At 44.2% G+C, this 24,641-nt stretch overlaps 1 protein-coding gene across 1 annotated transcript in view; it reads right to left on the bottom strand.

The window, feature by feature from the left end:
* Positions 1-24,641, bottom strand: part of C8B (complement C8 beta chain) — a 39,376-nt gene that overhangs the window by 1,395 nt on the left and 13,340 nt on the right. The window contains exons 5-11 of the mRNA XM_061186528.1: positions 23,642-23,774; positions 20,909-21,106; positions 16,592-16,832; positions 14,414-14,542; positions 11,975-12,142; positions 3,245-3,394; positions 980-1,048 (exon numbers count right to left, since the gene is read on the bottom strand). Coding sequence (XP_061042511.1) covers positions 980-1,048; positions 3,245-3,394; positions 11,975-12,142; positions 14,414-14,542; positions 16,592-16,832; positions 20,909-21,106; positions 23,642-23,774 — 1,088 coding nt within the window. The remainder of the gene's footprint in view (positions 1-979; positions 1,049-3,244; positions 3,395-11,974; positions 12,143-14,413; positions 14,543-16,591; positions 16,833-20,908; positions 21,107-23,641; positions 23,775-24,641) is intronic.

Here is a 24,641-nt window from a genome sequence, read left to right as displayed (position 1 = left end):
TGAAATATAAAGTAACACTATTTATTTTGCTCTAAAACCAACTAACCGATATTTATTTTGCTCTTACGATGGGTTAGGCATCCTTCCAAGTGCTTTATATGCCTCATGAGAGACTTAAGACAACTCTATGAGGTAGTTAATATCATCATCTCCATTTTACAGATGAGGAAACTGAGGCACGAAGAGGTCAAGTAATTTGCTATTAAATGATGGAGATGGAATTTGAACCCACACTGAGTCCAAGCCCTCAGCAAGGTGCCTGGTACATAGTGGACTGCTTAATAAATGTTTGGTGTTTTTATTGGATGTGCCATTTCCTTTTTTAACAGTATCACCAAAAAAGTCACAGAAAGGAAAAGAAAGGGGAGGAGTCGGGGGCGGGAGGAGGCAGTGCTAAGAATTCTTAGAAAATAAACTGGCTAAAGAATCTGAGAACTGGAAGAGACCTTCATCGTAGTCCAGTCGTTCAGTTATTAATTCAACTGCAGCAACTGTGTGGGAACCTGAGGACCCATAGGTAAATGGGACATGATCCCTACTCACAGACACAGGGGAGGTAGACACACACAACCCAAAACAGAATGTGCTAAGAGCTGTAATGGATACATGTTCGAAGTCCTATGGGATCCCACAGGAGAAATTAACTAATTCTACTTGGATTAGAATAATTTTTACAGAAGAAGGGGCATTTGTGTTGGATTTTGAGGGCTGAATAGGAGTTCACTAAACAGAAAAAAGATAAACATTCCAGAATGTTTCAAAGAGATGACTCGAAGAGGCCATGCATTAGCAGTCCTGTAACATGGAGCACTCTCAGTTGTGAAAATAATAAAATATAAAATCAGGAGTCAAGATGGATCTCAAGTTTCATAGTGTCCAGCTCCCTAGCCCACTCCCCGACTTTGCTCTTGCTCTTTTGAATTATTCTCTGGACTTCCCTAGACTTCCCTTTCCCAACCAACTCTCACAGACTCCTTACTTTTCCGATTGGTGATCTCACAGGCAGGGCCTTGGAATCCAGCAGGACAGATGCAGTCACAGCGTGATCCTGAGAAGATGCAGAGACAGTATGAATCATACCACATGAAGTAAGAGCTCCTAGACTTCACCCCTCCCTCCACATCACGGCTTTTCCATTAGGTTAAAATAGGGCAAACGTTTAAGTGAATGGTTTTAAATAAGAAGGTTCAGTGCCAAGAATACCCACTCCTTTCTTGAGGGTCCTTTGCTCATGAAAGGGTGTTTATTCCACCACAGGGAATGATGTCGAGTTGTTGAGGAAAATTACCCATTAGCTGACCTTTGACCTAGACATTGGTTTTGGGGGTCAGAAGCTACATTACTGAAGTCCGTGGGGCCAATGGTCATTGATGCTCAATTTCACCACAAGTAATTGTCTAGTCTCTGCTTGAACATCTCTAGTGATGGGGAACTCACTACCCTTAGATGTCTCATGCTACCTTAGGCCAGTTCTGACATTTTGGAGGTTATTCCTTATGTTAATCTGTCACATGTCACCCTGGGCCTTCTCTCACCTGAATCATACGAATTCTCTTTACAGGACTGTCCTTTATAGGCTGGGCCCCATCGGCATTCCAGCCTCTGGCTTCCTTTTCTCCTTCACCTCCAAAGTAAAGCCTCCAGTGGGTCCCAGTCTCTAGGTCCAAGTTACACACAAGGCAAGGGGGATTTCAGCACCCCTAGATCAAAACCTGGTGCTGGTGAATGGATCCCACTTCCTGCTGAACTGACCCTCACTTACAGGTCCTGGTCCTCATGGAGAATTTCCCATTCTTAGGCTGTCACTTACATCTGCTTTGTTCATTTCCATCCCATCTGAGAAGCTAGACACACATCCCTCCATCTCAGCTGGGCAGGTGGAATCTTTCTCCCTGAGAACAGATCTTCTCTCGTGTCCCCTCTGTTGAGTTTGCTTCAACCATGTGAGTTCTGCCTCGAGTCCTGCTGGCTCCCTGGGCTGGGATATACTGTACCCAGCTGCTCTTGATGCCCTGTTTTGGCATCATGCTGGACCGGACTCTTCCTTAGCCCATCACAACAGGAGCAGAAGATCCCAGGCCCCAGCCTCGCTCACATTTGCCCTGCCCCCTGCAGTGACCCCGGATGTGACCCTCAAGTTAGCAATCAAGTTCTAGTGGGCCATCCATGCCACCACCCCCATCCCCCAATCGTCTCACCATGTATTGGTCAGGATATGCACAAGGTGTTTCCCCTGCTCAGCCCAGGGAAGGCCTCTTCTTTGACCAGGACAGAGTCCCAGAGTCCATCCCCACTCCTTGTTACAGACCACACAGTCTCAGCCTGCTCCTGCCTTCAGTTTAATGCTGCTGTCACCCATGTGTCCCTTGTGGCTAGAACCTAGGTATCCTGACAGCCAGAGCAGCCTGTTCTAGATGCCTGCATTCTGACTTCCTGGGAGATAGTCAGGCTAACACTGGTCCTAACACTGGTGCATTTCAGTGCAACCCTTGGGTCACGGCTAGCTCTCCCGCTAGTCTAAAAGCTTGGCAAAATCATGGATCCTGTCAGTGAATTCAGCTGTAGAACAGCTTCCCAGCCCTCACTCTACAACGAATTATCTGGTAGGTTTTTTTTTCAGAGGCCAATCCCAGTGATTCGCTTTAACTATTTTGGGCTGAGGCCCAGGGCTACGTGTTTGTGAAAAGCTCCCTGGGTGATTCTCAGGTGCAGCCTGAGAGGACATCAGGCGCCTTGCCATAAGTAGTACCTGAGTGCAGGCACCTCCTTGGTCCAACCCTACTTCATTATGCTCCAGGGAGGTGGTGCTCCAAGGTGAGTCACACCCCGGCCACAGATTAGAACTACCCGGAGAGGAGAGGGTTTAGCCCTCCTGATGAGGGTCTCTTCTCTAGAAAGTCTCACGTAATGATCACATTTGGGGCCTGAGCATCAGTAGTTCTAAAGATCTCCAGTGGTTCTAATGCCCAATCAAGGTGGAGAAGCTCATCTTTAAGAGGCTCCAAATGGCCGGGGGCGCGGGCGCTCATATTTTTTCCTCTGAGAAAAAGAAGGGAGCTTTATGACAGTCCCTGGGGCCTGAGGCAGAAGATTGGGGAATGACCTGGAAATTCCCCTGGATGTACACACGAAACCCTGACCTAGAAGCACACCTCTGGAGAGTGTGTGGATGTGATCATGTGTTCCGGCCCCAGAACCAGCCCATCCAGAGGACGTCTGCCACAAGCGACACTGGAAATGGTACCTTTCAGGACAGGGACTCCGTTCCCCTGGCAGGGAGCACATTGGCAGGAGCTGACTTCCTTCTCAAACTCCTCCAGGGCCCGCTTCATGTTCTGCCTCACTGTGCTGGAATAGGCGAAGTCCGTGGCTGTCACCAGTTCGTAGAGAGGCTCTGCCTGGGAAGGGAGCAAAGGCACTCATTTCAACAGAAAACATTCATCACATAGAAACATGAAGCAAGGCTCTACGGGAATGCGCAGGTTTGCTGCATGCAGACCACAGTGGATTCATATGGAACTGGATGCATGCCCTACCCTTTCTCATTCCCATCCCACCCAATATCCACAAATAAGCTCATTCGAGTTCAGGTCAACAAACACTTGCTGAATACCTTCTAAGTGTCAGGCATGAAGCGTAAGTAATGAGTAAGATAAAATCCCACTCCCAAGAAACTCAGAATCTAGAGACAGAGACAAAAGTACTAACAGATACACAGTGGTTATAGGTAACAGTGGTAACTTGTAATGGGTAGAGAGGAGCGGCTAGTTAATCTGTTTTTGGTTGGGGAGGGGAGATGGTTTGCAAGCAACTCTTTGAAAGTATCATGGGAGCATTGTTCCAACGTCACTCCCCATCCCCGCCCCCAACCAAACCTGTGAAAATCCGTCATGGCCTGCAAGAGCCACCATTAGGGCTCCAAAGAACACCTTCCCACCATGAAACTCTCAGAATACTGTCTATACTACCTCATCTGAGGCAAATTCTACCTCTTCGCTCCTTTGTGGTCAGCGTCTCGGGTTGAAGTCCTTTTTTCCTTCTTCTCTAATTAGATTGTAAGCTCCTGGAGATCAGACCTGTATACTGCTCAGCTGTATCTCCGGGGTCCTGCCCAGAGCTTAGTGAGAGCCGCTAATAAAAGTGGGTGGAAGAATGAAAGGGGAATGGGAGGCCTCATTAGGGCCATAGCAGCTGGCATGGAGGTGAGGGTGCGGCGAGCAGGGTGAGTGGTGCTCTCAGTGGGCACAGCAGTGTTGGAGAGCTGGAAGCCACAGATAGATGTGGTAGTGTTTGTGGGCTTGGAAAAACAGAGGCAACATCCAAAGAGGTAGTTAAACATGTTCAGAGCCTCTTGGCTCGAGTTTCAGCTCCAGGGCCAGGTTCCTCTCCAGATTTTGTTTGTGATCCTGCCCTGATCTGGCCCTGGAGCATTTAGGGTCTGTCTAAATGCAGGCAATCATGCCTAATAGAAGCCTCCAGTGGGAAGAAAATTGCTTCCATTTCTTAATGCATCTGATGCTGACCTTCACTCCAGCGGGCAAAGCAAGGCCCCTTGGTGGTCCCATTGTCTGACCGTTTTGTGGTCAGTGAATTGATCCAGAGGCTGTCTGCAGAATGGTCCAGCCTGCTGGCCACCCATGGGAGGGCGGGGCTACATGGGGGATAGTTGTACACCCACATGAGCTCCTCCAACAGCCTGCTCTCCCTGCCAGAGCACCTTGAAAGGCTGCCTTTAACCTGCCGTTAACCCCCCAGGCATTTTTCTACCAGTACCGAGATCTGCTCCAGGAAATAGAGTAGGTCAGTGGCAGAACCGGAATAAACCGTCCACGTATACTGTGTGCTGGCGACTTACACATATGATCCCACTTCATCCTCACACAGGAGCAATTACTAGCCCCATTTCAGGTGAGCGTTAAGTAACTTGAACAAAGTCAAAGAACTCATAAAAGCACATTGCCAGGATTCTAACCCCAAATCTGTGGGTTTTTTCCTACTAACTAACCCAAATATGTGTTTTTTTCATCACATGATGATTGGTGATAGAAATGGCGATTATTCCCATTTCCAACCTCTATCCCAGGATTCTCTATGATGGCTTGCCTTGGAACTTAGCAGCAATTCCACAGGGTTCCCTCCACAGCTCCATTTTTAACTTAATATGGCTTATTTGTCCTTTTTTTGGTTTGCTGGTTCTTTTTTCCTGTTTTTCTTTCTCTCTTTTGTCTTCTTCTTCCCTCCCTCTCCCCCTCCTTTCCTTCCTCCTCCTTTCTTCCCCATCTTTCCCAAAAACACAAAATCCCAACTACTCACATTGATCATTGGGTCCTTAGCACACCTGACCTTGTGGAACTTTTATTGATCATATTGATGCACAGAGATGGTGGGTGCTGTCTATGAAACTCCATGCGGTTCTCTATAATGGACCCTGGTGACTGCTGTTCTTAACGATAACAAATAATTATTGCCATAGCTAGCATTTATTAGGTGCTGAACTAAATACATATGTTATCTAACTTAATCTTCACAACAATCTTATGAGTCAGGTAGACTTCTGTATCCCCACTTTACAGATGGCAAAGCTGAGGCACAGAAAAGTTAATGAGATTGGCAAGAGTCACAGTGAGTAAGCGGAGGGTGGAAGATTTGCATTGTTACCATCGTGGCTTGTGTCCTTTCAGTATATATTTTCCGATGGGTAGATGGACAGATATTTACTCCAAATTGGTGGCATAAGAAAAGTGAAGTTTTACATTCCACTTTTTTCACTTAACATCATATATTATTGAATGGCATTTTCCCATGCCATTCAATAATCCTTGATAAAATGATTTTTTATGGGTACTGAGTATCCTGTTGTATTGGTGAACTACAGTGTATTCAACTCTACCCCTGTTATTGAATCTTTAGGTTGTTTCCATTTTTCTTTTTCCTTTTGCTACTACAAATATGGTTGTCCTCCTTTATCAGCTGGGATACTTTCCAAAACCCCCAGTGGATGCCCAAAACCATGAATAGTACCAAACTCAACATATACTATGTTTTTTCCTATACACATATACTATGATAAAGTTTAATTTATAAATTAGGCACAGTAAGAGATTAACAACGATAACTAAAAATAAAATAGAATAATTATAACAATACACTGTAATAAAAGTTATGTGAATGTGCTCTCTCTCTGTCTCTCTGTTTCTCTCTCTCTCTCAAAATATCTGATTGTACTGTACTTACCCTTCTACTTGGGATGACGTGAGATCATAAAGTGCTTAGGTGATGAGATGAAGTGAGGTGAATGACGTAGGATTTGTGACATAGTGTTAGGCTACTGTTGATGTATCATCAAAAGGATCATCTGCTTTGGGTGGTGCTAGATCACTGAACCACGATCATGTCGATGGTTGGATGTCAGGAGCAGATGATGTTGACGGTGGGGATCCCAGGTGGGGATGGAGCAGGGCAGTGTGAGATTTCATCACACTACTCAGAATGGCATGCAATTAAAAACATAAGTTGTTTCTTTCTGGAGTTTTCCATTTAATATTTTCAGACCGCAGTTGACCATGAGTAACTGAAACTTCGGATAAGGATTACAGTAACATAAAATGAGGCATGTCTTTATAGATACATCTTTACCAACTTTTTAAATGATTTCTTTAGTCGATTCTTCCATTTAGGGATATTGGATCAAAAGCTATAAACATTTATAATGTGTTGGAGATATACAGTTAAATTCTTTTCCTAAAGGGTTGTACTAATTTATATTCCTGTTTCATCATATAAAAGTTCCCATCTCATCGCTCCCAAGGACATTGAGTATTACAGATTTTAATCATCATTAATTTGACAGGTAAAAAAGAATACTGGGGACTTCCCTGGTGGCGCAGTGGTTAAGAATCTGCCTGCCAAGAGTGGAGAGTGGCATGGACCTATATACACTACCAAATGTAAAATAGATAGCTAGTGGGAAGCAGCTGCATAGCACAGGGAGATCAGCTTGGTGCTTTGTGACCACCTAGAGGGGTGGGATAGGGAGGGTGGGAGGGAGACGCAAGAGGGAGGAGATATGGGGATATATGTATATGTATAGCTGATTCACTTTATTATAAAGCAGAAACTAACACACCATTGTAAAGCAATTATACCCCAATAAAGATGTTAAAAAAAAAAAAAAAAGAATCCGCCTGCCAATGCAGGGGACATGGGTTCGAGCCCTGGTCCAGGAAGATCCCATGTGCTGCAGAGCAACTAAGCCTGTGCACCACAACTATTGAGCCTGTGCTCTAGAGCTCACGAGCCACAACTACTGAGCCCGTGTACCACAATTACTGAAGCCCGTGTGCCTAGAGCCCGTGCTCCGCAACAAGAGAAGCCACCGCAATGAGAAGCCCGCACACTGCAACCAAGAGTAGCCCCTGCTCGCCACAACTAGAGAAAGCCCGCGTGCAGCAATGAAGACCCAAATGCAGCCAAATAAATAAATAAATTTTAAAAAATTAAAAAAGAAAGAATACTGCATTTTTACTTTAATTTTCATTTTTATTCCTAGAGAAGTTAAAATTTTGCATATTTATCATCTGAGTTCTTCTGAGAGTTGTCTATTTCCTTTAAGACATGTTTCTTATAAATTGTATCATTCCTTACACATGAAAGATTTCATGTGTGGCAAAACTATTTTGTTGTTGTGTTATTTCCATTTAATTACATTTATGGGTTTCCTTATTTAGAATTCAGAATTCATTTTTTCCAGTGAGATCTGGCAGTCTAAGTCTGACATTATCTTACCAGGTCATGCTACCAAAGCATCTGCATTATAACTGAATCACTCTGCTGTACACCTGAAACTAACACAACATTGTTAATCAACTATACTCCAATATAAAATAAAAGGTTAAAGAAAAACACAAAACCTTCTCTTAATCAGAGTAATTTGCTTTTAGAGAATCTTTAAATAAGTTGCTTTAGTAAGGTGTGATGGTCATTATCAGTGTTTACCAAATATATCAGCTTCTTTTCCTTCTGGGCACTTGGCAGGGCTGTTTTTCCCTGAACCATCCTTAAGGGCAGGTTTGCAATGTGACTTTTTCTGAGCAGTGAGGGAGGGCCCCTTCCAGGTTGAAGCTTTGGGAGCAGAGTGTGGTGACTTTTCCCATTCCCTTACCACTGCTCTGGTGATCTTGGGAGCACAGGACAAGATAAAGCCTCCATCACCTGGATCCCTGAGAGATATTCAGAAAAGGTCCCTCACCAATACACTTTGGACATGATGTGTGATTGAGCAATAAACTTTTGTTGAACTAAGTCGTTGAGATTTGGGGGCGTTTCACTGCTGCATAACCTAGGCTCTCCTGACCTCTAGATGAATCACTCACTACTGTATTTTCCCTTCTATGCTTAGCCATGCCAAGCTCCTTACCATGGCTTCTCCATCAGCCTGAATCCCAGACCACAACCTAGCACCTCGACCACTATAGAAATGTACAGAGATGGTAGGCTTTGTGACTAGGGTTGTCAGTCAAATACAGAATGCCCAGTTAAAATGGAATTTCAGATAAACAACAAATAATTTTTTAGTATATATCCCATGAAATATTTGAAAGATGCTTATCCTAAAAAAATATTCCTTATTTGTCTGAAGTTCAGAATTAACTGGACATCCTGCATTTTCGAGTGCTAAATCTGGCAATCCTCTATGTGACTCTTTTAATATCTCAGAATGTCTTGGGGATTTTTTCATCCCTTAAGGACCATTTCACTGGGCCACAAGCTTTTTCCTTCAAGATCTTGTGGTTGTCACTCCATAATCTTTAGGCATTTAGCACTGCGAAGAATTCTAAGACCAGTACGACTTTTATTTTTGTAGGATCTATTTGTTCCTCAAAGTCAAAAATTTCACCACAGTGTGTCTCAGTATTGTTTTATCTTCAGTACTTTTACCTCCTTTTCAATGAGCTGTTCATTTTGCATTATCAGCTCAGGGAAGTTTCCTTTATTATGTGCTTGATTAATGCATCTTCACATTTAATCCTGGATCTTTCTCAGGAAGAAGTCTTTGGTTTTTAGATTTCCACTTCTGTACTCTGTCCATCATATTTATTTTATATCATTGTTTTAATCTCTTTGTCATTTGCTTCTGCATTACAGAAACATTTTTATAGCACCTTCCACATCACTGACTCAATTTCCTGTAGCGTCAATTCTGTTCTTTATAGTTTCCAATGTAGTTTTTGATTCTACTACTGTGCTTTTGGCTTCCTACATTCAGCCATTTCCCCTTTCATCTGATTAGTGTCTACACATCTCAGCTTCTATTTTTTATTTCATAAATTCCTTATTTTCCTTAATTTTATTATAACCACAAAGCAAATATACTCTAAAATTTACTTCTATTTTTAGACGTATGCTTGTCTTTATCTTTTTAAAATTTAAAAAATGTTTTAATTTAATTTTATTTATTTATTTTTGGCTGTGTTGGGTCTTCGTTGCTGTGCGCAGGCTTTCTCTAGTTGCGGTGAGCAGGGGCTGCTCTTTGTTGTGGTGTGCGGGCTTCTCATTGTGGTGGCTTCTCTTGTTGTGGAGCACGGGCTTTAGGCACGCAGGCTTCAGTAGTTGTGGCATGTGGGCTCAGTAGTTGTGGCACACGGGCTCTAGAGCACAGGCTCAGTAGTTGTGCGCACGGGCTTAGTTGTTCCGCAGCATGTGGGATCTTCCCGGACCAGGGATCGAACCCATGTCCCCTGCATTGGCAGGCGGATTCTTAACCACTGCGCCACCAGGGAAGTCCCTCATCTTTTTTATCTTGAATGTAATTTCAATCTTTTGTGTTCAAAGTTCTCTTTATATATGTCCATTGCTTTCTCCACCTCTTCTTTGAACAAAGAGCCATCTCTCTGTAACCGAAGTTCACCACTAAACACTGTGAATGGGCTCTTCTGTGGTCTCCCTTTCTGCCTACCCAGCTCCTATAGGAACTGTGTTTTCAGATCTTGATCTTCAAGACTCGTTTATGTACACAAGCCTTGGCCAACACTCTGTGTCTAGGAATTCCTCATCGAGTGGTCTCCGCCCTCCTGGAAAGCAACTGCTGCTCCAACTACCTGGTAAGCTCACTCTGCCAAGAATCATTTTGAGATAATGTGAAGTCATATGCAGTTTTCTCTTGCCAGAAAGAGTCCATGCCCACAATAGATGTTTCCAACTCAGGTTAGCGATGTACAGAAGAAGTGCATAAAACCTTCAACAAATTCACCTCCTCCACCGCTGGAAACATCTCTCATTCTCTAATCTCTTTCCCCTTTCAGCCTCCACAGCCCTTCACAACATTACACTAACAGTGGATATGATACTTTCCAGGGCATCACATACATGCTGGGAAGCTTCTCTGTGCCTTCAGTAAAGTGCTATATCTCTGAGAATGGTGGCAGGTCTGTTTGAGATGCTTAGCACGCTAACGTGTGTGTGCTCTCTCTCTTTCCCTCTCCCTCCCTCCCTCCCTCCCTCCCTCCCTCCCTCCTTCTCTCTCTCTCTCTCACACACACATACACACACACACGTACACACAAAACACACATCCCATGCTGCTGGACACTCGACATTCCCAATGCCCAGGCTGGCACTTCCAACCTATTTAGATAGGTAACCAGGGCAATCCATTAATTGTAAGTTTAAAAAAAGATTCAGGTAAGATATAAGTAAAAAGCAAAGACCAGGGATCTATTTTCTCATGAACTCTGTTCTCTCCCATGCCCGTCTGTGATACCAACCAATGTCACCGTGCCATCAGCCAATCCCAGATTTCTCTGGAGCTGCCTGCAAGCTATGGCTGACTTTATCCTTCTCGATGCTTGCCAGCAACTGTACCCTAAGTGTCACTACTGAATAAGTGGCAGAGGAAAGGAATGAATGGCAGCTTTCTTGTTATGCAGAAACTGTGCATTTGACATATAAATAAAGACATTGGAAAACTGCCAGGGTTGGTAACTGCAGAGCCCCTCATCAGAGCTCCTGCCTCTTAACTCCTCTCCTTGGCTGCAAGAGTAAATCTCCGGGAGGGTGGATGTTGGACCATCAATGACTGTACAGACAATGGCAAGAAGAGGACAGTGTAAGATGTGACATGGACACCGTGCTGAAGTCCCCACAGGCAAGGACCTACCACTGCTGATTTGTATGGCAGTCTTGTTCTAGCAAACGTCTTTTTAGTTTAAGGCTGCAAAACTGTTGTTTGGGCGACAGGTGGTTGGGATCATTATCTTCTATTTACCAAACCCACAGGAGGGGAGGGAAGAGGTCAAATTCTCAGGTCTGGACCTAATAGAGACTCTTGAGCAGTCACAGATGGATGCAACCTGTGACCTTGATTTTTATCAGCCACAAAATTAAGCACACTTAATTTGCAGACTCATGAGAATTAGATGAAATAACATTCCTAAAGTCCTTGGCAGAGTATCATGAACATAGTAGGTGCCCAAAACATGTTAGTGATTACCACGATGTATTATGCTGTCCTGTAAGATAATAATGCATGCAAGCATCTTACTGTTCAGCACAGACTGTATTTTTCATCCTTGCACCCTCCTCTGTTTTCCTCCAGTGCCTTAGTTCCTATCACATTGCAGGAACTTAGCTACAATTTGTTGGTTGCAGGCATGAACGTTTAAATGAACAAATAACTGAATGAGTGATTCCCAGATGAAATGGAAAAAATATTGATTTAAGAATGCTGGAATTAGAAGCTGATGGTTAATTTCCTTTAGCAACTTGGGGGCCCAAGTGAGAGGGAGGCAGGGTTCTCTAGCTGGTGTTGAGCATTGTATTACAATTGGTTCACTCCAGATATATTTTCCAGTATAATGTATGTGCCTCAAGATTAGGGCTTGGGTCTTATTGAGCTCTGTATTCCATACCCTGGCTCAGAGCAATCCTTCAGAAGCTGTTTTCTGAACAGAGAGAAGGATGGGTAGGGCGGTTGCACGTACCTTAATTTTGACGATGTCTGGGTTGTACTGCACCGCCTCTCCCCATTCCTGCATCAGTTCTGCTGTCGGCAGCTCCTTGTATGCCAGGGCAGTGATGTACTCACTTGCCCCTCCTCGCACAAGGACAACCAAGTCATTCACCATGGTGTTTCTCTTGTTTCTGTCTGGAATGGACATGGAGACCTGGCATGTCAGGGGATCCATTTTCACACCTTGGGATTTACTGCAACCTAACTGACAACCTGGTTACCATAATATCTATGGAGCTTGCCTAGGAGATGTAGGTGGACAATATGCATCCCTGCCAGCAAGGGAGTCACAGTGCAAGGGGCAAAAGGGCAGTTCAATCATATATGACACAAGCTGGGGACAGGGCAAGAAAGGGACATTTATTTTTAGCATCTGTAAGTGCTAGTTGCTAAGTGAGTCTATGGAAGACAGATAGCTGATAGATACATACGTACATACATAGGGATAGATTAATAGATCATAGGTAAATAGATCGGTAGGTAGAGAGATAGATTATTAATCATTTACGTGTCATTCACTAATCTAACGTTGTGCATGTATTAACTCAACTAATCTTCACTATGAAATACGAACTATATAATCCTTACTTTGCAGATAAGAAACCTTAGGCACTAGGGTGAAGGAATTTACCCATGTAACCCTGCGTAAGCTCTAAGTGAAATCATTTCTTTGTCTCAGATGACAAAGGTGGGAAAATTTGTAAAGGGTGAGCATGGGGATGTAATAGATACTCACTAAACAGTGTCTACCATTATTATTTTGACTTCTCATGGAGTTTGCCAGAAAGCCCCCAATCCTATCAGTGAGTCCTTCCTATTCTAATTTTTCCATGTGTCCAATGCCAAAGGAACTGGTGGCAAGTGACTATTCCATTCCACTCTGAGCTTGCAACACCTGAGCATCATAAAAAAGGGGTCTTGTATACTACTGGTCGGACTGTAAATTGATATAACCATTTCAGAAGAACTCGGCATTACCCAGTCTAGAAGAAGTACATAGTCTACAACCGAACAATTTCACTCCTGGGTATATTCCCTGGAGAATCCCTAGCACATGTGCACCAGATGAGTGTGTGAGAATGTTCACAGCAGCATTGATTATAATTGCTTGGCACAGGAAATAACCCCAATTTAACAATAGGATGAACAAAGTGTTATATTCATACAATAAAATACTATGCAGCAGTGGAAATGAACTAACTATAGTTATACACAAAAACATGGTGTTGAATGAAAAAAAAAAAAGAACTGAAAAGATTACATTCCATCCACATAAAGTTCAAAAACAAGCAGCTCTAAGCCATATTGGTTAGCAATACATGTAAGTGGTAAAACTATCATGAAAGGAAGGAGGTGTTGAACATGGAAGTCAGGATGGTGTTATCTCCAAAGGGAGGGAGGAGTTGTAATTGACAAGGGTCTTGGGGTGCTGGGCAGTGCTCTATCTAGTAACTTGGATGGGGGGTTACTTTACAAGTTTTCTTTAAAGAGCACCTATGTTTTCTGCGTGCCTCCCTATGTAAGATGCGTGCTCCAACCCAGCCCCACCAAAATAAACAACAGTATCCACCATGTATCAGTCACAAGAAACTGTTCTAGACCTGCAGTTCATTTTGTTTTGCCTTGGCTGTGGAACTCTTTCTTCACATATGATCACATATACAGGGACAAGCTTAGTAAGTAGAGCAGGTGAAGGAGAGCTGCTCGGGGTGCAGAAGGGGTCAGGATTGGAGCTCTGCTGATCAGCCTCTCTTTCCTACTCCACTCGCTGTGTCGATTCCCAACTCCCTTGTGTGGCCTCCAAATTCTCTGCTCCCAGACACCTGGTTCTACACACTGGCTTCAGCACTCACTTCCTGGTCTAACCCACCATGTGGACTCTGCTACATGATTTGTGGCTTAGCCTGTCCTTCTAGTTTCCATCTCTCCCATTGTTTCAGGTAAGGACTAGCTGCCTCACCTGTCTCCCCCACTGCCTCCACCTGGCTCCTACCCCTCCAGCCTAGAGCATCCTTTCTCTAGCCAGGCCAACTCCTGGCCCCCAGAGCAAATTTTCAGCGTTAGATTTTTTTCCTGCCTGAAAACAACCTCAAGTTGCAATTCAAGTGATCCCTGCCCTAGGAAGCCTGTCCTGATGCTCCAGACTGGGTTTGGTGCTTATCACTGCCTTGTCCTTGCTTCTTTGTTTGCCTACTTCATGTGAGTACCATGAGGATAGGGAGACCATCTCATTCATTTCTGTATACCCAACACGTAGTAGGCGCTAGGTAGATTTTTATTGAATGATTTATTATTTTAATTGAAATGCCTTGGAACACCCAGTCTTTAGCTTAAAGAGCGACTGGGTCTGGGGTTCTAGAGAGGGAAGGAAGATAAGCAGAGAAGTCACATGCCCTTGCTACTCACCTTTTATCTCATTGAGAATGCCCTTGCACTTGCCAACCGACACACCCAGCTTGACGTAGACCTCTTCTATGGCAACGCCAATTTTAAAATCATGTTTGGCACAGGCCTGGACATCCTTAAGAGAATAATCTGAAGGAAGCAAGAAAAGAGGCTCACGACCTAGAAGGTAATTTGTCCTGTGCCTTTTCCTGTGATTGATTCCAGAGGCCTAACCCTTCCTGGAGGCCCACAGGGACTCAGATGTAAATTAATGGGTGGCCAGCCTGATGACAAGAAATGCAAGGCAGCTCCTGGCACCAGGGTAGAGACCTCATTAGAGATCAGCATCGACTTCCCCTTTCAGCCTCTTCAAAGACTCTGAGGGTTTTTGCTGCTCTCCAAAGACAGGACATGCTCAGAGTCACTTTCTAAAAATGTGGCTCCTTATCAAATCTCTAGGGATTGATCCAGTGAGTAGAGGCTGCTGCATGCTGTCCCCCTTCCCCTGACCCTTCCCACTCTACTCTTTGATATAGTAGAAAGAATTTGTTAATTGATTAGTTGAGTTAATGCTTACGAAGTGTCGGGTATAGTGCCTGGCAAAGAAAAGGAGCTGATTTCCCTTATTTCTTCTCCATTTTTGGACCATTGCCCATCTGTTCCTTTCTAATTCTCCCCAAGGCATCGTCCTATCCTGGGCTTGCTGAAGTCTTCGGTGTGACTTGTAAACACCTTTCTGTAGCACTGTGAGGTCAGGGAAAGGAGAGGAGAACAGCTTTGGCACCTGGGATTGTCTAGAAATGTTGGTGTAGATCAGTTTTCCCCAAAGCATGTTCCTTGAAACATGAATTCCATGATGATATCTCTTATAATTCTTGTAACAGTAAGAATAACAAGAAACCAGGCTTTTGCAGTCAAGCCAGTGTGACAAATGTTGTATCAAAAGAGGTGGAGTGGTCACTTGATTTCAGCACACCTGTGAAACTCTAAAAGTGGGATCTATTATATGTTTATCCAAGTTGATCATAGAACCTTTCTGTAGTAAGCAATCTGAGGAACCATGAAAAGTGCTTTTGAAACCTCTGGTATGGAGGACAGTACCCTTGATCTTGGCAAGACTGAGGCCACACTGATCTAAATTTACCTTGTACACCATGTGTCCTCTTGCAAGTACACTGGACCTGTAACCAAGCCCTGGCTCTGCCACTGTAAACTGTGTGACCTAGGGCAGGTCACTTAACCTGACAAATGCCATGTTGGAGGAAAGAATACTGGATTGGGAGGAAGAAATCATACCTTAGACTTGAAGTTGATTGCAAGTGGGAAGACCTATAATATCTGGATGGAGAATGGATTGTAGAAAGGGAATGGGAGTTGAGTATTAGTTTGGATGCTCTGATAATAATCTGGAACATTGCTGCTCAAAGTGTGGTCTAGGGACCAACAGCACTGATATCACCTCAAAGCTGGTTAGAAATGCAGAATCTTGGGTCTCAACTCAAACTTACTGAATGAGAATCTACCTCCTACAAGATTTGCAGATAATTCACATTCATATTAAATTTTGAGAAACACTGTTCCTGGCGTGAGCATAAGGTGGTAACAGTCAAGATAGAGAGAAAAGGTAATTTTGGGGGTAGAGCTGATGGGACTTACTAATAGATTGGAAAGAAAGAAAAATAATCAAGGTTGACGCCTAGGTTTTTGCCTTGAGCCACTGATTGAATGATGGAACCATTCTGAGATGCGGATGACTGCAAAGAAACATATGCAAAAGTTCTCTTTGGGGGCATGTTAAGTTTCTGATGGTCATTAGACACTCAAATGAAGGTATCTCAGAGACATTTCCACATGAGCTCTTGGGTGCACAGAAGAGATTCAGGATAGACATATACGTTGGGAATAATCTGCATGTTCAAGGCATTTAAAGCCAGGAGATTAGATGCTGTTGTCTAGAGGGAGTTATGTAGAAAAGAGGACTGCCCAGAGAGAGGGCTGGCAAAGGAGGACCAACATCAACCAATTCAAAAAACGACGAGGAATCTGTAAATGAAACTGTGAAAGTACAGCCAGGGAGGGATGAGGAAAACTAGGAGCATAATTCATAACCCCTCCCCCAACAAGGAATGGAGGCCTCTCCCTGTTAACTCACACTTCCATGTGCCCCATCAGTAAAACCATGGTCCTTGGGCAGCGTACCTGCTCTCTCCATGGCTTCTTTGTTCATGATAAGTGTGTATTCATAAATGCCCCCGAGCACGGCCTCTGTGATGTAGTGGGTCCCGAAATCGCGAAAGAGATCTCTGTACTCCCCGTAGCTGTACTCCAGGGGCAGCCGCTTGACTCTCTGAAGGAATTCGTAATGCAGCATGAGGTTTCTGGGTTTCAGCTTGTAACGCGCTACTTCAAGGTCAGAGCGTGCATGCAGAAATGCACTTTTCTAAATGAAAGACCAACAAGGGAAAAGCAGACCTTTAAAGTCAGGAATCTGGAACAAGAAGATGAACTTTCCAAATACCATCCGATGCTCTTGGCCAGGGGTCATCACTCATGATTCCTTTAGGAGACTTGAGGGAAGATGGCCTCTTTGACAAGCCTTCATTTCTCAGAAATATTCTGATGTACTTTTCAGCTTGGAAGCGCTTGTTCTTCGCTCACTTCCTTACAGTAGCAAATAAGGACCAAGGAGAAAGGGAAGCAGAAGCAGACAAGGCAGGGTGCCCGTGGGCAGGTGCCCGTGGACCACTGAGGGGAGACAGGGTTTGCGGACCTGCAAAGGCAACTTCTTGGTTGATGCTTTTTTTTTTTTTAAAGAGAAAGAAGGTTTATTCAGGGAGATACACACTCCACAGCCAGAGTGTGGGCCATCTTGGAAGGCGAGAGAGGCCAGTTGATGCTTTTTAAACTCTGAAGAAAAGGCACTCAAGAAAGAGTAAAAGTGGTACTTTAGGAAGGCTGGACACCGTAGCACATGGCAACGGTCAGCAAAGCTCAGCCTGCACTCAGGATCCGGTGCTTGGTTTTGTAAATCCAGTTTTTTGCAGTGCAGCCATGCCTACTTGTTTATGCATTGTCTATCACTGCTGTCACCCTATGATGGCAGAGCTCAGCGGTTGCCACAGAGACCCTACGGCCTCGCAAAGCCTGAAATATTTACTCTCTGGCCCTTTACAGAAAAAGTTTGGTGACCCCTGGTGTGTGGGAAAGACTGAAACATGGTAATGCTAGATGAAGGTCAAGCATCCAGGAATGTTACTGTAACCCAAAGCGAGAGGTTCCTACACTGCAGTGAAGGCTGAGGAAAAGGTGAATGCGTGGGAAATACACATTCTTCCCTCATCTTAAAACTCTCCGTCAGCTTGACCCGTCAGCTCTATAAGCCATGCCACCTCTGCTCCCTGCCCTGCTCTCCCCCATCCTAGTCCTGCCCCAGTGACTCATGACTCCCTTCTTCCCATCCTTCCAACCTAAGCAGTCACTAGGTGCTCTGTTCATGATTTTTCTAAATATTTTAGCCTTCTTCCTCTGCCTGGGTAAAAGCTTCCCCATTGATTTCCTTTCTCCCTCTGGCTGCCCTCAATGCTCCAGTCAGAGTTGACGTCCTAAAACTCTGTTATTACAATGCCCTTCTGGGCTTAAAACAAAACCCTGCATTGGCTCTCTACTGCCTGCAGAATAAAATCAATTCCCTTACTCTGAATGTAAGAACTTCACAATCTGTCCCCCAGTAGCCTCCTGGCTTCATCTTCCACAACCTTGAAGTTTTCCCCACCCTACCCCGCATACCTTACTATTCTCCACTGCCCACACCGTACCTCAGCATCCGTCTAACGTTTCACTCTTCCCCACATCTCTTTCATGATATAATTTTGCACATGTTTCTTCTGCCAGGAATGCTCTTCCCTCCCTTTTCTGCCTGACACACACCTACTTATATTTTAAATTCCTGCTTACCTGTTGCTGCTTATGAGATGCCATCCGTGAATTTCCCTGACACACACTCCATCTCCCGGGACTGCACTGCATGTGGCTCATATTTCCTTTGTAGTATAGACCATGCTATATTACAACTGATATCAAAATCAGGACTAAGTTATCTGCAAACGTGTTTACCTCTCCTACTAGACTGTGAGCTTGAAGGCAAGAATCATGTTATATTTGTCTCTAGGTCCCAAGTGTCTAGTTTAGTGCCTAGCACGACGTAACCACTCTATAACTGGCTCTTTGAATCAGGGAGGTGGGAGGGAGGGAGGGAGAGAGAAAAGGAGCAAAGGATGGTACCCCTCTCCTTCTCTCTGAACAAGGCAAGTTCCTTTTAATCATCCTGTCCTTCATCACTATATTTTAGTCTTGAGCACCTACCAAGTGCCATCCTGGATCTAAAGATGAAAGAAACAGCCTCTGTCCCCAAGTTGTTCACAGCCGAGAAGATGAAGGAAAATAAGCAGAGACAGTTACAGTCTAGTTCATGTTTACGACTCATTTTCTGCTGGTTGATATTTTGGCAGCAGAGAACTTTCTGAGCCCCTCACCACCCCCTTCTTCTCACATAAATTGCTGTAGACTTTTAATTTCCTCCATGTTCCTCTCAGATTAGTTTGCTACCACATCATGCTCATGTTGCAAACTCTCAACAACCAGAGAATAAATGCACCTCGTTCACTCTGGAATCCAAGGTTCTTCAAGTCCCCCTGCCCGTCACCTTACTTCACACTCCAATTGCTCCTCTTCCACTAAGTCATGGGCTTTGATCTTCACCTTATGGGCAATAGGGAGCAGCTGATATGACTAGATTAGTATCATAAAAACATTTTTCTGGAAGCACATAAATTTGAAGGGGCAAGTTGGAAGATAGGAGACCCATTAGGAGGGCTGAAGCCAGAGACGAAAGGGCCTGGGCTAGTGAAGATGTAATCAGAGTTTGATTAAGAAATACTCGATGGCCAAGACATGGAAACAACCTAAATGTCCATCGACAGACGAATGGATAGAGAAGATGTGGTATATATATATACAATGGAATATTACTCAGCTATGAAAAGAATGAAATAATGCCATTTGCAGCAACACGGAGGCAACTAGAGATTATCATACTAAGTGAAGTAAGTCAGAGAAAGACAAATACCATATGATATCACTTATATGTGGAATTTAAAATATGACACAAATGAGTTTATCTATGAAGCAGAAACAGACTCACAGACATAGAGAACAGACTTGTGGTTGCCAAGGCCAGGACAGGGGGAGGGATGGAGTAGGAGTTTGGGGTTAGCAGATGCAAGCTATTATGCATAGAATGGATGAACAACAAGGTCCTACCGTACAGCATAGGGAACTATATTCAATATCCTGTGATAAACCATAATGGAAAATAACACAAAAAAGAATGTATATATATATATGTATACCTGAACCACTTTTCTGTATAGCAGAAGTTAACGCAACATTGTAAATCAACTATACTTCAATTAAAAAAAAATGAAGAAATACTGGAGAGTGAACCTAAGGGATGTGGTGGCCAACAAATGTGGGAATGAAGAGAAAAGAGAGCCAAATATGATTCTGACATTCCTAGCCTGGAAAGGCAGAAGGAAAAGAATGCTATTTAACACGAACAGCTTGGGAGGAAGAACTTGCTTTGGAGTGTCCACAAGGCATCTAAGTAGTGATAACCAGAGAAGTGGATGGTGCAGGTCTGAGCTTCACAGATAGGGGAGAAGCGGTGGTGAAGGCTCATGCTTGCCCTGGTAGAGGAGGGGGGTGAACAGAAGAGTCACCTGCGGCAGCTGTAGAGTAAGAAGGGAAGAGGACCACAAATTAAATAGAGAACAGGTGGGGCTATTAGAACCCAGGAAGGAAACTAACTGATAAGGAGGAGAAAGCAAGCAGGAGAAACAGGCATGTGACCACAACAACACCCCCCAAGAAGTTGGAGGTGACCCCAGAAGAGGTGTTGGGTGACAATCTGGAGAGGAATTTCATCTGAATATTTGGAACAGAAGTCAAATTGCTGGGAGTCCAAAAGTCTCCAGAGATGATTTAGTCTTGCAAAGCTATGTTCTCCCGCTTAATAAAAACCAAGGGAAAAGCTCATTAGAAAATGAGAGCACACAGAGAACTATATTCAATAACCTATGATAAACCATAATGGAAAAGAATATAAAAAAAAGAATGTCTTTATATGTATAAATGAATCACTTTGCTGTACAGTAGAAATTAACACACTGTGAATCAATTATACTTCAATAAAAAAATTAAAACTGAAAAAATAACATTGTAAATCAACTATACTCCAATAAAATTAAAATAGTAAAATAAAAACAAAAACAATGCCATACTAAAAAAAAAAAAAATGAAAGTAAATAATTATAGAAGGCCACCCCTGTGAAAAGCGTTTTAAGATAGCAAATATAATTGGTTGCCATTACTAGTAGCAATACGGAATACAGACACATCTGTGGGCATGAAAATTCAAATGAATACATAAAAATGGAAGAGCAGCCAAAGGGTACTTACCGTATGAGAGAATCGTTTGGTCCTGCTAATAAAATGTTTGCCGTTACCGCTTGTACTGCTAATGCCAAGTTCAAATATCCCAGGTATTTTAAAACCAAAGCTGAAACTAGACTTGCTAATTGTTGTCCTTGTGACACTATGTTCGAAATCTGAGTATGATTCATATTCTGTCAGTGCAAATTCATATTTGCCTTGGGTCTGAAGGAAGAAAAAAGAAAATGTTCCTTATGTCATTTGACTTACATCAGTTCAATTCAAGTCAACAGATACCCACTGTACTCTTACTATGTTCCAGGTACTAGACTAAGTGCTCCGGACACAAAATACTCAGAGGCGCCCACGTCTCCACCCCCAGGGCTCTTGATCCAGCAGGAGAAACAGATGTGTCCAACACTATGGGCTGATAGAGGTGGGCGCTTGATTTGGATGTCAACTGACAGAAACGTAGGAGAACATTCTGGGCTGTAGGCAGAGACGTGGAGGTGGGCAAGGGCAGGGTGTGGTCCAGAAGCTGTAGGGATGCTAGTGCAGTTGTATCAGAAGACACAAGAGTGAGGGGAAGACAAAGGTGCTATGAGAGAGTGTGCTGGCATCCAGATGCTGAGGCTCTGGATGACCTGCCAAAATGTGAGCTTAATCCAAGAATGAGCCAACCGAGGAAGCAGCTGAGCATCAGGAAGTTCGTGATGGAATAGTGGTTGGGTTGGAAGGGATGAATTTGGGGTCAGAGAGACAAGCCAATGCAGAGGCCGTAAGAGGAGCTCAGTGACAGCTGATGAGGGGCTGGTGAAAGGCAGTGCAGGGGTGATGCGGGGACAGGGCAGCCAAGTGCCTTTGAGAACTTAAAGGAGCTGTCAGCTCGAAAATCAGCGCTCGTGGTGCTGTGCACAAAGAACTGCCAAGGGCACTGCCTCGGTGGCCTCCAAGTGACCAGCCCCAAATTGTCTCCGCCCACACCCCACCAGCTTCTGGATGCTTGCAGTCCCCGTAACACCTCAGCTTCCGAGGAAGAAAAGCTGGTGTGATTCCAAGCGTGGCGGGGAGTAAGGCACCCAAGGTGGGAGGCACCATTTTCTCGCTGGGTAACCCTGGACATTGGCCTAAACCTCTCTGTGCCCCGGTTTCTTCACGGGTAAAATGGATATGATAACGGGTCCTTCATTGGGCTTGTTCTGAGGGTTGAGTTTATGTGGGTAAAGCACTGTACAGTGCCTGGCACGGGGCTCAAAACACAGCTATGGAGAGAGGAAGCTCTATATCCTGCCTGGGCCAGGAGCTGTTTTTACCAGGAGGATAAACGGCTACTCTGAGATCCTCCCTTGAAAATGGAGGCCACAGGGATGGAGCTGGACACCACGGGGGAGGGTGTGTTTGTCCCAAGGCTCATTTTGTCTTTTTTCAGCCAATAACTATGTGTGGGAGGAGGGACGCAGGAAGGGAGAGGGAGGAGGGGTAGCGGTCTAACCTTCAGGACTGCACAATTTTAGACGTGAAAACTACCATCCACGTCATGCAGTCCAGCCCCTCATTTTACAGATGAGGAAACCGAGGCACAGAGCAGAGCAGGAACTTAGCCTAAAGTACAACTGGGACCTGTGACAGAGCCAGGCCTGGCACCCAGGTCTCTCCCTCAGTTCTCAGGTGTGTGTGTCACACTGTAACACAGTCTATTCTAAACCCTACTTCCTGTGAGATTGCTTTTAAGTCTGTTTGTTAATAACACAGGCTTATCTTGGTAGAGCATTTTATAACTTTAAAAAATGCTTAGAACAATGCCTGGTTGTAATAGGCAAGGACTTGATAATAACAAGAGTTAACACTTCCTGTCATCTGGCTGTCTCTGGATGCTAGGATTCTTGCATGTCTGTCATGATGATTCTAGTATCACCTGGCATCTGAGACGTCTATCTCTCTGCCACTCAATTGACTACATTTATTCAAACCATTGACTCGTGATTCCAGTCACAAGGTTAAGTCGCTTGTGTCACTTCCTACCCCACTGACCATTTGCTTTTCCATCACTGATATAATTATTTGTTTGTAATGTCTATATAAACTCTGGAAGTCTAGGTAGGGTGTCTCAGCTGTCATACCAATGTTTATATATGAAAGTCTTGTGAAATTTTCCAAAAGCAAAATAAAGTATGGACCTACAGTGTCTGTATTTGCTTTTGGTACAAATATGAAACTGAAGCTACCAGTTTTCTCTATCTATGGCTATAAATAAAAAACAAAAATAGCCTTTTTTTCATCCAAAAACAAGAGAAGAGTTAGCACTTCCTGAGACTCACCAGTTAAACCAGGTATTGTGTGTGCCAAGCATTTACGCTCACTAATCACCTCACTAATCCTCTGCGTGCAGGTAGAACCTTTATAACTCCCATTTTAAAGACAGGAAAACGGAGGCGCAGAGCCTTTAAGACGATATAGATGGTAAGTTGCAAAGGCATCTGTGAGACTCCAAATCCTAAGCTATGCTTGTCTCTTCACGGGAGCTTTTGTTATTACTGTTAGTATGATTATGGCTACTACATCTCTGTACTGCCTTTACTATACATGGCATGTCAGCCTCACCACTGTGTCCAGAGGAAGGGACCACCCATTTTACGTATGAAGAATTGAAGCTCAGAGAGAAAAAGCGATGCATCGGCGCTCGGGTCTGGATCCATGCTACTGGCTGCTCTGCCAGTGTCCCTGCCATGGCCCTGCGGTGGCTTCCTGGCTGGCACATACCTGTGGGGTGAAGTTTTCCACATTGTATGGCTTCCGAAACCTCGTGTTGAGTATGTAATGGGGGGAGCACGCACCGGCGTAATACCTGTGATCGAGAACTGGGCCCTCCAAGTTGTTTGTGAACAAATTTATCCTGCAGGGAAGGGGCGGAGAAGGGTAAGAGGTGAGGGTGTAATCCCAACTGGTAGACCTACTAAAGGACAGCCAAATTCCTTGGTACAGCACTCAAGGCCCTCCATATCTGGATGAAACCAGCTTTCCGGCTTCATCTCTGGACACTCCCAGCCATAGTCACAAAGCCAGTCCCTCACTACTTGGGGGTGTTCTTCCTCCAGTCTGCTTTGCTCCTCTTCTGTGTAAGGGCTGTTCCCTATGCCTAAATGCCCTTCCAGCCATTCACCGTTTTATCTCTTACTTGTCTTTCAAGAATGGGTTCCGTCGTTGTCTGTTGTGGGCAGCCTTCACTGACCCTTGTACCAAGCTGCGTGCACTAGAGGTCCTCATTAGACCCCGTGCTTGCCCCATTCATGTATTTACTGTTCTGCACCTACTGCAGTTGCCTTCTAAGAATGGTCTAGCATGGTAGGCAAGAACATGGACTCTGCAGCCAGATGCCTGGGGTCAAATTCCTGCTCTGCCACTTACGAGTTAGGTAACCTTGGGTACACCAGTTAACCTCTCTGTACCTCAGTCACCTCATTTGTAAAATGGGAACAAAGAAAATCTTATCTCTTGGAGTGGTTGTGAGGATTCCACGTGTCCATATTTGTTAAGTGCTTAGAACACTACTTGGTCTGTGATAAAGGCTTGTTATTATTTATGTGTCTGTTGTCTCCCCTAGATTCTGTGCTCCTTGGGGATGGTGGTTTTCTTCTTAATTTCTGTATGACCCCCAGCACAAGACACTAAATTAATTCCGATTTACTGAGGGTCTAACTGGAAACAGACACAGTCACAGATGGCTCAGGGCATGACCTTACTCAATGTCCCTGAAGCCCTG

This window comes from Eubalaena glacialis, chromosome 3, assembly GCF_028564815.1.
Source record: "Eubalaena glacialis isolate mEubGla1 chromosome 3, mEubGla1.1.hap2.+ XY, whole genome shotgun sequence".
Classification (NCBI taxonomy): domain Eukaryota; kingdom Metazoa; phylum Chordata; class Mammalia; order Artiodactyla; family Balaenidae; genus Eubalaena; species Eubalaena glacialis.
This window is presented reverse-complemented; position numbering and strand designations above follow the sequence as displayed.